This window comes from Calidris pugnax, unplaced genomic scaffold (genome assembly GCF_001431845.1).
Source record: "Calidris pugnax isolate Ruff unplaced genomic scaffold, ASM143184v1 scaffold179, whole genome shotgun sequence".
NCBI lineage: Eukaryota > Metazoa > Chordata > Aves > Charadriiformes > Scolopacidae > Calidris > Calidris pugnax.
In genome coordinates this window covers 2,198,335-2,215,209 of record NW_015090948.1, presented here as the reverse complement: position 1 = coordinate 2,215,209, position 16,875 = coordinate 2,198,335, and the positions used below count along the sequence as shown (strand labels likewise).

Genomic DNA, 16,875 nt, shown 5'->3' with positions numbered 1-16,875 from the left:
AAAGTTCCAGTTAATTGTTTGCTGAAGTTGAGATATTCAACATAGGAAATACCCAAACCCATACACAACTAAGCAAAATCTTGCCTGCACAGGTGGTTTGTTTACCTTTAAGTAGCTGAAGAGGAAAGTTTCTCTACCCCATGTCCTTCATGTTCACTTTACCTCACAAATCATCATCTTCCTTTCGAAAAATGCATTCATCTCTCTTTTTTTATACCTGCCCCTTTTGATTTTTTTGGAATGCCAGTCTTTCCTGACAGTAATCAACCATTCAGAAGATTTAAGAAGCACAGAGCAGCTATTTTTGTCTAAGTGGTTGGGATCACTGGATTCTTTCCTGTTCCAGCTTTAAACCACATGGGGCAGCGAGTGTTTGCTTTCCCAAACTCCAGAAGTATTTCCCAGTAGGGAACCTTCAAAGACTGTATTTGGGGAGCAAATCTGAGATTCTGTCCCAGAATGACATGAGAACAGAACTGTTGCACTACGTTCCCGATCTTCAAGCTTCTAATATCCAATCATTTGTTTTGTGATAAATGTAGAGCTTACATGGATTTCAGATGAGGTTTTTTAAGAAGTGGTGGCATTAAAGCATCTTTCGACCCTATGTTTAAGATGTGAGTGCATGGAGGATTTGTAGAAGAATGTGTTTGGAAGTATGCACCCATATTGCATGTATTACATACGTTCATACGTATATACACACACATACATTTGATCAAAAATTTTTCCTTCAAAGTCTAAATCAAAATAGTAACAATTCAACATAGTAACATTTCATTCGTTCCCGATCTTCAAGCTTCTAATATCCAATCATTTGTTTTGTGATAAATGTAGAGCTTACATGGATTTCAGATGAGGTTTTTTAAGAAGTGGTGGCATTAAAGCATCTTTCGACCCTATGTTTAAGATTTGAGTGCATGGAGGATTTGTAGAAGAATGTGTTTGGAAGTATGCACCCATACATTGGGCATGTATTACATGTGTGTATATGTTCATACATATATACACACATACATTTGATCAAAAACTTTTCCTTCAAAGTCTAAATCAAAATAGTAACACTTTAACATAGTAACATTTCATTCCAAACTGATATAACTGTATATATAAATATAGCATTTGAGACAGTTATTAGAATACTAGTAATGGCCATGATGCTATTAACTTCCACATACATTTTAGCTACTCCTCATTTGAGTTCTAAATATACAGAATTTATCTTTGTGGAGCACAGCAGGGAATAAATGCAGCCAGTGCTCATAAATATCAAGGAAAATCCAAGGTAAATAAAGAACAGGGTATAAGGATTTTATTTCTGAGTATGCCTGATACTACTTTCGGATTTATCACTATTATTTTACAAGGATAGCATTCAGTCTAAACACCCTACACAAATTATTATCAGTCATTAGAAAATCCCATTTGATTATGAGGAAAAACTCACATAAAATTGAGATCCTCCTTCTGACACCAGGCTTACGCGGGATCATCTTCTATACCATAATATCCCCAAAAATTCTTCTTTGTCCGTAACTTATCAGTCATCTCTCAGTATTTCTTATATTACCAAGTGGAGCAGAGAGAAACTCTGGTGTATCCTGCAACTCCTCTTAATTCTAGTCATCATCCCCCTGCCAGTATTTCCCCAGAGGCCATTAAAAAAAAAAAAAAAAAAAGTTCACCTTAGAAGCTCCAAACCCACCCACCTTCACTCCTCTCTCCTCCATACCCACAGCCACCCAAAAGAATCTATTTCACTTCACTGGCTGTAAAGCAAGCCAAGGGAAATCAGCCTTCGTGAATATTATCCTCATCTTCTATTCTCAGCTCTACTGATGATTTTTTTGTGTGTCTACGTACACAGTAACCTCCTATCATCTCGGCAGTCACAGATGTGACTTGATTAGAAAAACAGCTTGTGTCCATGGTGAAGATACTGCTCGGGGTAACCTAGACTCTACAACAGCTGTTTTATTATGATTATTTTGCAGTACAGTATGGCCCACATAAAGGCAAATGATAATCTAGTAAAACAGCTCTTCCTTCTCCCAAATTTCACTATGATAGAACATTCCAGAATTTATTGCGGATACCACCTTCTCTATGAATCTTCCAAATGTTAAAAATACTCTTCCAATGGCTGCTAAACTCCTAGCAAAGAGCAGGTGAACCATATGGGGAAATGGTGATGCAGCTTTAAAAAAAAATAAATTTCTTTTTCCTCTTTCAGCCACAAACCCCATCCTCTCCCCCTGCCACCAAACCCCCAAAATTAGGGACCAGCCTCTCCTCCAGCTCAAGAAAACAAGGAGAGAGAAGGCTCAGGTATTTTTTTTTCCCCACCTCTATCACAAGGGAGAGAGGTGGGAAACAGAGGTCCTCTCTTTCCACTTCAAAAACATATGTATGATAAGTATTTTAGTGAGAAGAGCACAAAAAGGTTGGTGAAACCAGCTAGACAGAATACACACGAACATACTGCTACAGCTATAGGTTTTGGTTTGCTTTCTTATTAGTTGCCATTTTCTCAATGGAATCTTCCTGGAAAGGGAAAGAGCTCCCTTATTTTAAAAATACATTGATTAAAAGATGACTCAAACATCCCAAAGTTTGGAATTTGGAGCCTGACCCACTGGTTGATCCAGGAAAGTTCATGCAAAGCCGAAGCGGCGAGACAGCACTGAACTGAGCCTGCATCCAAGGCATTTACATGCAGAGGACGTCGCTGCCACAAGGGAGGGAAAAGACATATCTACAGGAGATGGGACTATTTTAAAGCTAGAATATTATCTCTTCAATCTGTTCTTTGTCTATTATCCTTACTGTGATTGAGACTACGCATATTAACAACTAGCAGTCCATTTTTAATGCAGGAATACTTTTTACATCCCCTCCTCCCCCTACACCAGACATTGAGGGACAGGGAAAGAAGGAATTTATTCCTGAAACTTAGACATTTTCTTTAAGGAAGGTTATTGAAACAAACAAAGCAATCCCCATTCATACAGAGCCCACTGAAATGAACTGAACATTTCCCAACAGGTGATTCAAGCCTACTGGGAACACTAGAAGAGACCAGTTTGGCCACTGGCACGCTGGTAAATTGCCCAACTAGAATTAGTCCTCTTCCCTCCAGTCTACCAAGTCACTGCTGATTCTTTGCTTCTAAACAACCAACCTACAGGATCCCTGTATCATGGTCCATGCTCCCAGCATTATTTTCAGATGCCACATTGCCAAAAGCAGGCATCAAAATATCTTATCTCTTCTTCAGCACAATCTGTAAGACCATACTCAGCAACACTGACAATCAAGCCTATGGGTTGTAACCTGGCTGAACCTTAACAGTGTTAACTGAAGCAAACCAAATGGTAACAAATAATTAAAAGCACATCTTCTTTTCTTTCGCTTGCTTCTACTTTTCCACTGTCACCTCTTATTTTCATTCAGGTTATGCTGTTTTACAGTTTTTATGCCTTCTAAGAAATATCTGTGCTACTCAATTTCAGTCACATATGTAAACATCATTAGGTTTACTACCAGTAGATGACTATGAGTTAAAATATAACAGTGAGTAAAGTAAGAAAATGTAATGAAAATTCAAGCGAGCACTTTAAAAGGCAAGTAGTAAGAGCATTGCTTTGATGGCATGTGTTTCTAATGGACAGTCTGTGTCATAGGCAGGGTATTGGGAGTTCAAGATAAATTACTTGAGGAAATAGTTCACAGTTCTCACTTAAAAGGTTGACTGCATTTCAGAATATTTTCCTGCAGGTACTACAAGAAAAACTTCATATAATTTACAAATCAGAGACTACATCATGACTGGACTATGTTTAACCAAAGTTTAGCCTTTGTCCTGATGACAAAGTTGAATTTGTTCTCAAATTTCTTCATAAACACAACAACTCTCCAGGATGAGGGATTACCAGCTCTGTTGAGAGATGTACAGGCAATTACACAGTAAACTCCTCACAATTCTCTGCGAATGAAAAGCTCAGTCAGAACTAGCCAGCATCTGTTTTTCATATTATCCCACAATCTTTCCTTGCCTCTTTGATTAGTTGCTCAATCTCAGATAAATATAGAAATTATTATCTGCACTACCTTCTATTGATTAAACAGCCAATATGTCCGCAAAAGAGCTTGTTCACCAGTGTGTGAAGATGGTGTCATTAAAAATTTACAGCAGATTAAAAAAGTCTGAAGTTTTTTTTGACAAAACTACTGTCATCCCTAAAAAACCTTCACTTTCAAAGGTTACATGCAAATTTATTTGTATGTAGTGTTTAAACACTACTTAGATATCACATTTTCTAAAACTTCATAGTACCAAAGATACAGCTCCATCAAAACATCTTCCGGGAAAAGAAGGGAGGGACAGTAAGGAGAGGGAGAGGAGACAAAAGAAAAAGCATAAAAAGAGCCTGCACTGCAGAATAATAACAGATACTTTAGTACCCCACTAGTATCTAAGGCTTAGAAAACCTGATGGATGGACAAATTAGACCTTATTTGTGTCACTAGTGGAGAAAGTTAGTCATGGGAAACAATTTGCCTTCAGTTGCACGACATCAAATAATAATGCTAAACCACTAACACATAAAAATGCGAGTATATTTATTCAAAATATATGTCTCATTTAAGTGAATATAGACATGATACATGAGAGTTCAGTCAAACGTCAAACAGGTAAGATCTGAAAGATTTTCTCCTCTCTCTTAGGAAAGGACAGTCTGAAACCTCCAAATTTTACCTGACTTAACTGCTAATGAACAAGGATACGATGGCATAACAGAAACTTGTGCAAAGACACTTGGAACTCTCACACTCTGTGTCTCACCAAAGCTGACAGGAACCAAGGCCCAGTACCGAGCAGACAGATTTGCTTGTCTATACCCAAGAGTATTAGGAATCAAAATTCAAAGAAGGAACTCTAGGTCCTCATCACAGAGCATGAGCCAAGAGCTGACTGTAGGTGGAAGCTATCATCACAAACATGAAAATGTAGTGCTGGAGAATAAAACATAACCAAGAGAAATCATTCCAGGGACTAATACTCCTCATTAGAAACACACTGGTATTTTGCTGCTTTGCATGTGACTTTCCTCAGATTTCATCCATTTAAATATCTCACAGACAGACATCCTACCCACCTTTTCAGTCTGCTAGACTAGTGCCATCTATAAACAAACTTTTGTTTGTTCTTTGTACTTTTAGATCATAATCAGGCTCTACACTTTAACCTTCAGCCAGCTTTAATTATTCCTGGTGGCTCTCCTCTAAAGCCTCTTTAATGTACAGTCCTGAGAAAACAGTCTTTCTGAAGGTACAGGGTCTACATTCTTGTTCAACTCTATCCACTACCATCATAACGAGGTAGAAAAGAGGCAAAATGCCTCTACTTTACAGAAAAGAGATGTAAAGTAACCTGAACTAACAGAGAGAGAGCATTGCATGGGAAATGAGTTTAGTATTAGGCCCCTTTTCTCACTACAAATTGAATTTAGTTATTTGAAACCCTTCATCTAAAAAGCCCAAAGGTACAGATAATTTAGATGACATTTTCCCACCCTGTTACTTCACAGCATGACAGGAAAAAAATAATAGTAAGATAAATTAATTTGGTCTGATGGCTCGATTTACTAATGCCCTATTGCACGGTTGCTGCTACTCGTGGTAATGCTTCCACCTGTGGTAACTGCTGCTGTACAACTTGCCACATGAACCACCAAAGGACAGAAGCTTGTTAATTCCTTAAAATCTACAGCTTATTAGTTTGCCATTGTTATTACAAGCTACACACTGGTGAAACTGGAAAATGTCTTTATCAAATTCGAAGCTGATATTTCCATTTCTGCAAAAATAAATAAAAAAGATCAACTATGAACTGTATTATCATCATTAACAAGTTATCTTCTATTTTTGATCTAATGCTGGAAAAACTGTTGCAAATTAACTGAGAAGTAGAACATACACTTTTGTATGTAAAACAAAAAAAAATAACGTCAACTGCAGACTTCAAATAGAAATTCTCATCTGCATCAAGTGTTCTATACTTGATCATTCCAGCAAATGCTTAAATGTTTTTAAATAGGCAATGGAAAAGTATGCATGGGGGGCAATTCTTAGAAGATTACTTTATAGATACCATAAAGGAATAAAATCTACCACAAACGCAGTCCCCAACTACAGCAGAGTGCATGACTTGAGATACTAACCTTGATCTGAAGATATGTAATTAAGCAGACTTGACTGTATACACGCTTACAACACAAGCACACCATTACCAATGGACTTTTCTAAAGAAGCCCAATGAAGAGCTTCCTATTTTATACAAGAATTACAGCTCCTTTATCACCTGACAGGTCACAGTGAGCAAGTCAGAATGCAGAGAATTTTAAATCTTGGCTGGACTCTAAACTCAACTCCATTTGCCGTGTAAATCGTCCAAATATGAAGGAGCGACAAATCCCACATTACTCAGGTAGATTGCAAGTAAGACGGCAAGCTCTAGTTCTGATTTATTATATGTTAAATATTAATGAATTATTAAGAAACCATTCACTGAGGTTTAAACAACTCTACATCTTACATATTTCTAAAGCTCTACAAATGTATTTTTAATAATAGATAATTAATTTATAACAACATTAAATCTAAATTAAATCCTCATTTCAAGCCATAAAAGAAACCCAGTGGAGAGCGGTGAGATATATACTGTTGCTCTATAATAAGGTCACTTCTTCATGGCACAATTTTATTTCTGCATATATTATTTGTGTAGCCAAACCAGTACAGACACACAACACAAAGCTTATGCAGCCTGATGAGAAATAAAGGCAGTGACCTTTATTTGACACAGTAGGGCTGTGTGTTGTTTTCCATTCTAATAAACAATTTTCAATTGGGAATTTCCTAATACTTCTTGCCTTTTGGCAGTGACCTATCATGTTTGGCCTAATCACTACTTTTTTTTTTCCTCATAGTTTTGATAAAAATAATTTAGTCAGTCTTCTAAAGAAAGAATTTTCTTATTTTAAATGTACTTGCAACCTGTGATAGCAACGCAAAAAAAAAAAACAAAAGAAAGAAAAAAAAGAAAAAAAAGTTTTTTTATGGAAATATTGAGAAGTCTCTGCATTCAAAGAAATTTGGCTATGACCTGACAAAATTCCAGTACTGGGTAAATATTGTGTTTGGTGCATTCTGTATATTTTCCATTACACTAGAGAAGCTTGTTGTTAAGGTGAGGCTGAACATACAGCTCACCGAGCTGGACCCTGTACTCAAGACACAAAGGGGTAGGACTTAATGAACACTTGGCATGAAGTTCAGGGATAACAGATGTACTACAGAATTCGTGATGTTACCTTGTGTGCTAAAGAGACCAAATACAAGTCCCTGCACATTTCTGCAAGAAACCTGCTTGCTTGCTTTCTAAGCCTGGGTGCTGCACTAATGGGTCTTCAGAGCTTAGCAGCTGAAGAAGGCACAAGGACTGGTACGTACCAAATAAGACACTAAGGACTGCCACACCTGTACCCACAAGGCAACACGTTAAAGTAACTTATATTGCTTCATTATGGCATTTCTCTGTTTGGCCTGCACCACTGCGCAATCACGAATATTACCCAAACCCACCAAACCAGCACAGTTCCTGAGAAACCTGGTCTGTGAATATCAACAATCTTAATATACTCCATGAGTATTTCGCTCATATTCCACTTTTTGTGGAACAAACATCAGATTTCTGGCCTTATTCTACCCTGTGCACTCTCAACAGGATCCTCAAACTAATGGAGCCACAGAACAGCTTTTAAAAAGCACTTGTGTGACAGTTTTTTTAGTTCTTTCACTTTTTCAACCTTAACAGTTTATTTCTGTCTATAGTAGCAGTTCCTACGAAATCCTTCCATACTACGAGACCTTACCCCGACGAGTAAAGCAGATGAAGGAAAAACCCTCGCAGGTCCTAGAGAAATCCTTCTGAACGTGTTATAGAATAGAAGATTTAATACAAAAGCTTTTTAATCTGTGGTGAGACCTGTACAGCAGAAAAGGAGGAAAACCTACCTACTTCCTAAGTAGACCAGTCTTACTTAAGTGAGAGCCTTAAAAAGTTGGGGAACTCAAGAAATCACTGCAGTGACTTTCTTTCATGGCACAGGGGTACTTCAAAATGTATTCCTCCTAAAGCTCCAGGCAGTGAAATATTGTGGTAATAAAAGTGCCCACAGCAAAGGTCTGCTTGAGAACCAGTTCAGTAGCAGCAAGTTCTCACACAGAACAGGGATTTCTCCATCAGTCTCTCCCTGAACAGATCAAATGTAAGCTCAATCCAACCCACAGACGCAGGATCAGAAACTGCCAGCTTTTCTAGCCTTAATTCTTAAAAAATAAATATAACTCTGTTCCTTCAACTCCTCTGTTTTGATACAGCATCAGAAAGCTACAATTAAAAGTCTCTAAAGAGTACCATCTTTTACAAATCAATTAAGGTAGCTTAGTTTGTACTCACAGATTCTGTTTTTCCTCTTATTTTATACAGAGATTCTCTTCCTCTTCCCCTCCAGAATGACTATAATTATTCTATAAAAATACAGAGCATATGGAACGCTTTCCTCCAAGCAAGGGAACAGAGCGCCATAAAAGCAATGAACATAAGCAGTTTATTAGAGGTGGTTTCCCTTCCCCATCACCTACTCTGAGCTGCTGTGAAATTCTATTGAAGTCGTACTGTGCAGGGGTACAAAACAGCTATGAAAGGATCTGCTGCATTACGTAGGGTTTACTGTTAATTAGCTCTTGTACACACACGCAGTACATAAAACCAGCTTTTTTTTTTTTTTAGGAAGTGATGATTTGTAGAGAGGACATCCTTTGCTGATATAAAACTAGCATTACGATTGTAATTTGAGTTAACATCTACACATCATTTTATGTAACCACTTGACAACGGTGGTCCTGGCTAATTAGTTTCTGTTAGTTAAAAGGGAAATGCGAATGAAATTTTCTTAGGGCATCAATAGAGAGAGACAACAGCTTACTCAGACCAGTAACATCAAGGTGCTAGTTCTGTCCTACCATATCCACCACATGCTTCTGATCACATCTTTAGATTTGCAGCCCCTCACGCACTGGAAAACAGAAACTTCACTCCTTTGATGATCTCTTCTCTCTTAGCATTAAGCTGAATGAATCATAGGAAGGATGAACATATTTAAAATTGATACTTTAAATAAAACTTTGTCCACAGCTCAGCTTCAATAACCAAGTCAGCCAAATTTTTCTGGTGGACTTGGGAGCAGGGGAACACAGAAGAACCAACCTGTCGTGACTGCCTAGAGCAATTGTCTTTATGGACAGAAGGGTATTATTTTTACAGTTTTTCAATCTTCCTTTTAGGCAATCCCTACCCAAATCTTTGAAGCTGGCATACTCCTTTGGTTCTTTGTTCCAGAGCTCCTAACAAGTATGCTGTTCCACCCAGAGAAACCACTGACTACAATTGTCAGAAGGTATTGAAAGGAGGAGTGTCATTCAAGTAAGTGGTGGGAGAGGAGGACTGCTACCTCCTTTGGGCACCCTGGGAAATTCCAGCCTCTGCTGGTTTTCCATCTTTGCTTTGGAGATTTCTAGGAAAGGCTGATATAGAAGGAGGAACCCAAACAGAAGCCTTAAGTAATGATCTAGTACCTACTCCCCCCACCTCCAAAAGGCAGAGAACAACAGCAAGAGCTACAAACAGCTCAGAGAAGCTGGGACACAAGGCTCTTGTCTCCTCTCTGTTTGCTGGGCTGAGATTAGGAGACAGAAAGGAAGACAAAGAAGCAGAGATGTTAGTTACGTGCCAGCTAAGGACTCCATCTCGCATGGGGAATCCTCTGCTGGCCTGTCCCAGACCCTCTCTATCATCTGAGCAGCCTTAAGAGGTCAGCCAGGAAATCTGCTCAGCAACCTGATGCAGTGAATCACACGAACTACAATCAGACAACACCGTGATAGGGACACTAAGAATTAAACATGGTATAAAATGACAGAATGTGTGTCACAAATGTGAGGGAAGTCTTTCCCTGCCATAAGATTTCCACTACGTTAAATCAAGAGCTATAATGACAATAAACAGGATTTGCAACTAACAACAAGCAGAAGAGTGACTCATTTCTCCCGTGACTTCTAACTCCTTAACTGCCAGGAAGAGTTCAAACTCTAAAGAATACAACAAAAGCCTTTGTGAGGATAAATTGAACACATCAAAAATAAACGTGGGTCCTCGCAGGGAAAAAAAAAAAGACACATGAGATCCAGTCACTTGTCAAATAGTCATTTGAAAAAAAAAAATCTATCAAGTAGTCCAGAGGAAAAGGGCTACAATAGCCTTTATATGTGGCATTGAGATGGAAACAGGAAAAGGGTTTCTTGCACCCTTTTGGACAGAACTCTACTGAAGCTAAAGCTTTTAAAAAAACCAAACATCTATGCAGAAAGACACACAATGCCAAAAGTAAGAATTTTTTCTCCACAAAATGTAAGGGATCAAACACAACTCCCGTTTTTCTGCTTTCACTGGTCATCTGGAAAACAAGCCATGTGAGGCACATCTGATTTATCTTTATTAAACGTGACAGTAAGAATTCCTTTGCTATTCTAGCAGACTCTCACAAAAGCCGTCAAGTCAACAGATCATGGCAAAGCCAATTTGCAAGCTGCAAAACTGGAAAGAAAAGCAACACTGCTATCAAAATGGAAATGGGTGGATGAGAAATAGTCATGGCTTGTGGTTAGAGCCCTGAACAGCAGAGAACCCTGCCCTTCAACTCACTGCTAATTCACATCAATAGAAGAAATTCAAGTACATGGGTAAAACTGATTATTAATTATTTTAAGGTCTGTAAGTCTATGGAGCGCACGTAATTGCTAATGGGATGTGAAGAAGGTTCTACCTAAAGTGAAACACATCCATTGCTGATTTACACCCCTACCACAATAAAAAAAATATCACTTTGCCAGTGCAGTTTTGCCCAGTTTTAGCCCAAAATGAATGATTTTCACCAAAAAAAAGCACAATTTCACTAATGTAATAAATATAAAGGTATGAAATTTCCTTCTTTGGCTTGAAAGTGAAACAATACATACATACTGACATTTGAACACAGTGCAGTAATTTCCCTAAAATAAATTCAGCGAAGTTGAAACAAAATAAAACATCAGATCTAATGGAAACCTGAGGCTCTTCCCCCTCAGACTGAATGGAGCAGGAAATTATTCACTTGAGCGGAGTAAAGCAATTGCTTTAATTTCCACCCCCCTGATAATTTGCTTTACTGCCTTGACAGTAGATTCAAGAAGACAAAACCTATGATTTACACAAAATAAAAAATAAAATAAGCATTGCCTGCTAACACATGGCTTAAGCCTAGCACCCTAACAGACAACACTTTCTTTAGCCTTGTGTCATCGTGTTTGAGATTCCACTCCTTTAATTCCATCTTTAAATACACAGCCCAATTAACACCCACTGTGATTAACAAGATGCCTTCCATCAAATTCAGTGGGTATTTGGCAGAACCTCCAGAGACTTTGCTACTACATAAACATTTTCAATGCAAAGCTAAGTTCTGGAGCTATAACCACTTCAATTAAATAGTGAACAAGGTCTGACTGGCTTTTGGGCTACCAGAGGAAGCTCGAGTGAGCAGCCTGTAACGCTGTATAAGAGAGCTACACTACAGCCTACACGTTGTCTTCCTAGCAAAAAGCCCTTAATGTTCCCTCAAAAAACTGATTAAAAATCCAACTGATGAAATACATGTTATTTTTAAAGCGGTTATTAAAGCAAAGAACATCAGCATGGCCTTGCAGTTTGGTAAGCCCCTTAAACTTATGCAAATATTAATACATTTAATGCATTGTGCTTTGAGTAAAGTTGGCAATGGAGACATTTAAAACTGATTGCTTGTTTTGGGCAACTCATTTGGCTGAGTAACTCTGAAAATGAGCTTCCCGTAGAAGTATCTCCAACTGGATATCCCAGATCAGTAAGATTAAAACAAAATACTGAAATATTGAAAAATTCAGTATTCTGTTGCTTATTCATTGGTCCATAAACTGTTAGAACTGATATTGATTTAATTAAGTATACCATCTGATAGCATTCAGAGTACTATTTTCAAATCTAGACATGTTCTCCCTCAACAGCTATAAAAGGAATATTCACATTAGGTACACAACTAGGAAGGAAAGGCAACCTTAAAAACTTTTTTAAAGATAAGAAAAAAAAAAAACCAAAGTAAAATCCTTAATGAGGTGAAGTTGATTGAAATGATCTATTTTTCATCCAGTCTTAGCACAAGACAGTAATCTCAAAGCCTGGAAGTCATACTAACCAGTTTGAATTTAAAAATAAACAAACTCAATGGCAATGAAGGGCTTTCATGAAAAAGAATGCAGAGCATAACCAGAATGTTTTGGGAGTCTTCCTAAATTAATTTGTTTCAATTGTCATTACTGACAAATAAAATTGCTGCAAGGTTATGATTATTATTTTTTTTAACAGAAAATAAAAAAAATCAAATAATAGCGTGATGTAAATTAAGAAATTCAGTTTTGTTGAAACATTTACTTTTTTTCCAGAAGAGTAATATGGAAGAAAAAGCTTTGTAAAAAGTAGTGATTTGCTTTTAAGCTCTGTCTTAACTGAAAAAAAAAATCCAATGTAACCAGAATTTTCACTATATTTACTTCTAGTAAAATTTCATTGAGAAACACGTATTTCTGAAGAAAATTTCAGAACTGAGTCGTCATTGATTTTTTTTTAAAAAAGGCATTTTCTAATCAGCCTAAATGAATAAGTTGTTTTAGTTGGCTTTCAAATGGGAAAGTGAATTTGGATGTTCAGAGGCATATCTTACTTCAGGACAAATTATATTCTCCCCATAATTTGCATTTCTGAACAAACTGGATAGTAGAACATTCCTATGGTAACCAGGGAAGAACCTTGTGTAGAAAAATGGAGAAGTGGTGGATGTTACCTAGCATGTTGTGGTAAAGTGGACTGTCGTGTCCATGGATAGTAAATGCAGTCATGACTAGCGGGACCTCTACACCTGCAGGCAATTACAGAACAAAAGACGTCATTTGCCATTCACAAGGACATGCACATGCATGCGCCCTTGTCCACACGTGGAGGATGGAAGACACACAGGGAACGACCACTCAGCAAGTACCTATCCATCAGGCCGATGCAGTCCTCGAGACGTGGCCCTATGCACCTGCAGCAAATCCAAATTGAAAATAGGGAGAGAAAAAGAGAAATCTGTTATTTACAGTTCCAAGAAGTAGGAATCCCCTCTTTGTGCCACATTCTTAATTATAATTCTCAACAGAGACCCAAGTCACCACAAAATTATAGCTTGTGACGAAAACAAGCTTGCAACAGGAACAATAATAGCAACATAAACAGCACTCTAAGGTTGGACATATCTTGGCTCAAACAACACTTGAGGCAGGTTTCACCTGCATACGTGGGAGTCCTGACAATAGACTTGCTTTTTCTGGATGTTGTCTGAATCATCAAACCAGTCATTACTGCACAAAAGCTGTTCATTTGCAAGATGAGACCTCCAGGAGCACCACACAAAACTTTATTTCTTTCTGTAACAGATGCAATTGTTCATTCTGTTCTAAGCTCCTAGCTAGGGCAACTGCAGAAGTATTTTGGAAGCTGACTATACTTTCATCAGGGAAGCTCAAGGATAAACTTTCAACAACAAACACCAGAGCAAAAACGGTGTCTGCTGATTCAAGCGTTTTATTCTGCTTTCCTTGGATGCTGCCAAAAGTCCCCCACCTGCAAAATCAGCAGGTGCTCAACAAAGGTGATGGGAATGCAGGGAGCTGCTTTATGCAGCAGCATTAAAGCACAACCGTGGGGAAAGAGTCCATTTCCAAAACACAGATATTCGTGGAGTTTCCTTGCCTTCATGAAGAGCAGTAGGTGAAGTGGTGTCCTAGGTCCTCCGCTTTCAAATAGCAAGTCAAATACACATTTACACAGCAGTGGCAGTCAGGATTCTCAGAGATACGTAAAGTCAAGCTTTCAGGGGTTAAGACAACCTGACACCCTTTGGTGTTGAATGCCTAGCTGCTCCTCTGTAGCCACGGGGAAGTATCTAGCCCTCAGAATTTTAAGGAAACCAAACTGCTTATTTCAACTCCTTAACAAGATCTCGGAACCGTTTTATTAACAGGGTTTTTGGCTGTATGTCTAGAAGAGTAGGTGATCTGACACATCAGTCGACTGAAACTTCTGTTGAGGCGTTTTAAAAATAAGGTACGATCCCCAACTCTTTTTAAAGTCTACTGCTTTCAGTTTGGCTTTGATAGAGGGAACACGTGTCAAAAATCTGAAAGAGTTCAAATAAGCTCCCATGAGATCTTCTTTCCACTTCACCATCGCTTGCCACTCATCAGCTTTTGCTGCATTTAAATTAGCTATCACTCTGCCATTATAAAATAAATTCAGTGAATTCCATTTCCCCTTACCTGCCCATAAGGGACAGCAGAATGATAGTGAACCTTACCTCTTGTTTGTTTACTTCAATTTTTATTTTTACATGAAACTGTGACATGCAAACACAACTTGTAAGGATTTCCTCAATAAGGGTTTCCTTCAGCAAATATGCAGACATAAAAAGGATTCATTAAATACCCAGGTGGCCAGATAATGCATAAAGTGGAAAGGGTAGATTTAAATGCAGTTCAAAAACTTAAAGAGAGAGAATTCTTGATGATGTTTTCTGAAATTTCAGCTTTCCCAGGCTTCAGGACTTCAGAATTCAGGACTGCCTGAATTCTAACCAGTCTCAAACATATCCAACATTACTTCTTGCCATGGCATTCTCAGCAATTTGCAGAAAACCAGTTCAGTAATGAAGAAGGCTGAAAAAAAAGCTGTTCAGATCTTCCATTTCCTAGCACGTCAAGAAAAGCTAAGCTCAGACTCTTGCTATCAATAAAAAGAAGGCCCTCTTCAAATTAGAGGTCTGAGAGCCCATTACTAGTTCAGGTAACTGGCAGACTAACATAAAGAGCCTATTGTCTTGGCTTCATTTCACATCTGTACATTTATTCTCTCAGACTTTTGGAGAACAGGACTTGAATCCAAGGCGAGAGAGCTGTTTGGGCTTCACCCACTCCAAGCTGAGATACCATTGATTTTTATTTAAACCTGTAATCTTCTTCAGTGGATCTCCCTGCCCCAAACAGAGAACTCCATCCAGATGCAATTTCCATTACTTCTGGTCACGTCGAACAGTTTCCTACTGACTGGCTGTCCTGATGACATGCAGTGCTGTGTGAGTAATGACACTATCTATTAACAAGCTGATTTACACCACCAAGTCGTTTGCTGTTTTTCCTCTGGAAGTAACTTCCTTGGTTTCAGGCTTTTTGACGCATATTATGTACAAGTACGACACAATCATACAGCACACTGGGACTCCATGCACTCCCAGGGTTCCATCTTCTGCTTGGAATCTGGATGGCATTTCCATTTCCGAGTTTTCTCTGTAAAATGAACTGGTTAACTGATACATGCCAATTTATTAATGATAAATTCAGTAGCTTACAACAGTCCAATACAGCTTATACAGAACATTACATCTGGAGCTCATCCTAGCCTTATAGATAATCATCCTCTGAAAGAAAACACTGATCTAAAACAGTTTTGAAAATTGGAATAACAACTGTTTTTTTCCGGAAACAATCCTTTTTCCCCTCTGTCACAAATACTATCTTTCATCAGCTTTCCTTAAGATTGAAAGGTGGGATCTTAACTGTTCACAGACGTGGAATAGCAAAGTCATTTCTAGACAGATAATTCTCAAAAATCTTTGCCACTGGAAACAAACAAAACTGATTATACAATAGCATAAATGGATTAACTCTGAACAGGAGAAAATCTTAGTTGTGTTGGTGAGCTGATCACCCAACTATTGCTGTGGATAAAGCCAGACAACTTAAAACCAGGGGGTTACTTAGCTCTGCATTAGGAAGTACGTACTGATGGTGATAGCAAGAAACTGAGACAGGGGCAGGGAAATTTCACATCAACAACATAGTAACAGCTTCTTATTCAGAGCTTGTTGCCATTGAATTTCCACTATTGTGTCATCTAGAATTAGTAATACCTTCCTAAAAATACACCTAAGCTTTATAGGCAAGAAAGTACTTCTCCCTTAAAATCCCTTCTGGACTACACACATCTTGATAAGGCTCCCATGAGTTCTCTGGTTTTGGCTTAGAAGGAAAACAAAGTTTTGGTGAAGAGCAATACACCTCCTTCAAAAAGTTGTATGAGAAAATGTCTTTCTATGTTGAGGGAAGGTGTCCAGTGACATCTCCTGTTTGTGTCCTACCCAGCGAGGAAGCAGACTGTCAAATGACATTCTACAATTAGCATTCATTTCTGTGAAAGAGTTCCATTTGGGCTCGCTCTGCAAGAAGAGGTGCCAAATGCTTTCTGACTCTTGAATTAAACGGGATAGCTGTCCCGTGAGCCTCTGATCTGCTCCAAACTGGCTTCAAGTACCTGATTTTTATCATGGGGATGGCAAGGCCAAGAGCACAGTTGCGGCATCCAAGGAAGTCACTCCTTGATAGTTCTCTTAGTCAATGTAAGATCATTAACAGGGCTGTATAATTACACACCTATTAACAGAATAGTCATTATACTTGAATAAAGGAGAACGGTGTTATTAAATGTCATGCACTGGGGTGTAAAGCAATCCTCTGCAAGTGCATGAGGAAATTGTGGTAAAACACTCATAGGAAACACAGAGATGGGACAGGTACCTTCACTGGTGACAA

At 38.3% G+C, this 16,875-nt stretch overlaps 1 protein-coding gene across 1 annotated transcript in view; it reads right to left on the bottom strand.

Moving 5' to 3' along the window:
- Positions 1-16,875, bottom strand: part of ERBB4 (erb-b2 receptor tyrosine kinase 4) — a 416,629-nt gene that overhangs the window by 150,040 nt on the left and 249,714 nt on the right. Inside the window, exon 16 of the mRNA XM_014951952.1 lies at positions 13,233-13,277. Coding sequence (XP_014807438.1) covers positions 13,233-13,277 — 45 coding nt within the window. The remainder of the gene's footprint in view (positions 1-13,232; positions 13,278-16,875) is intronic.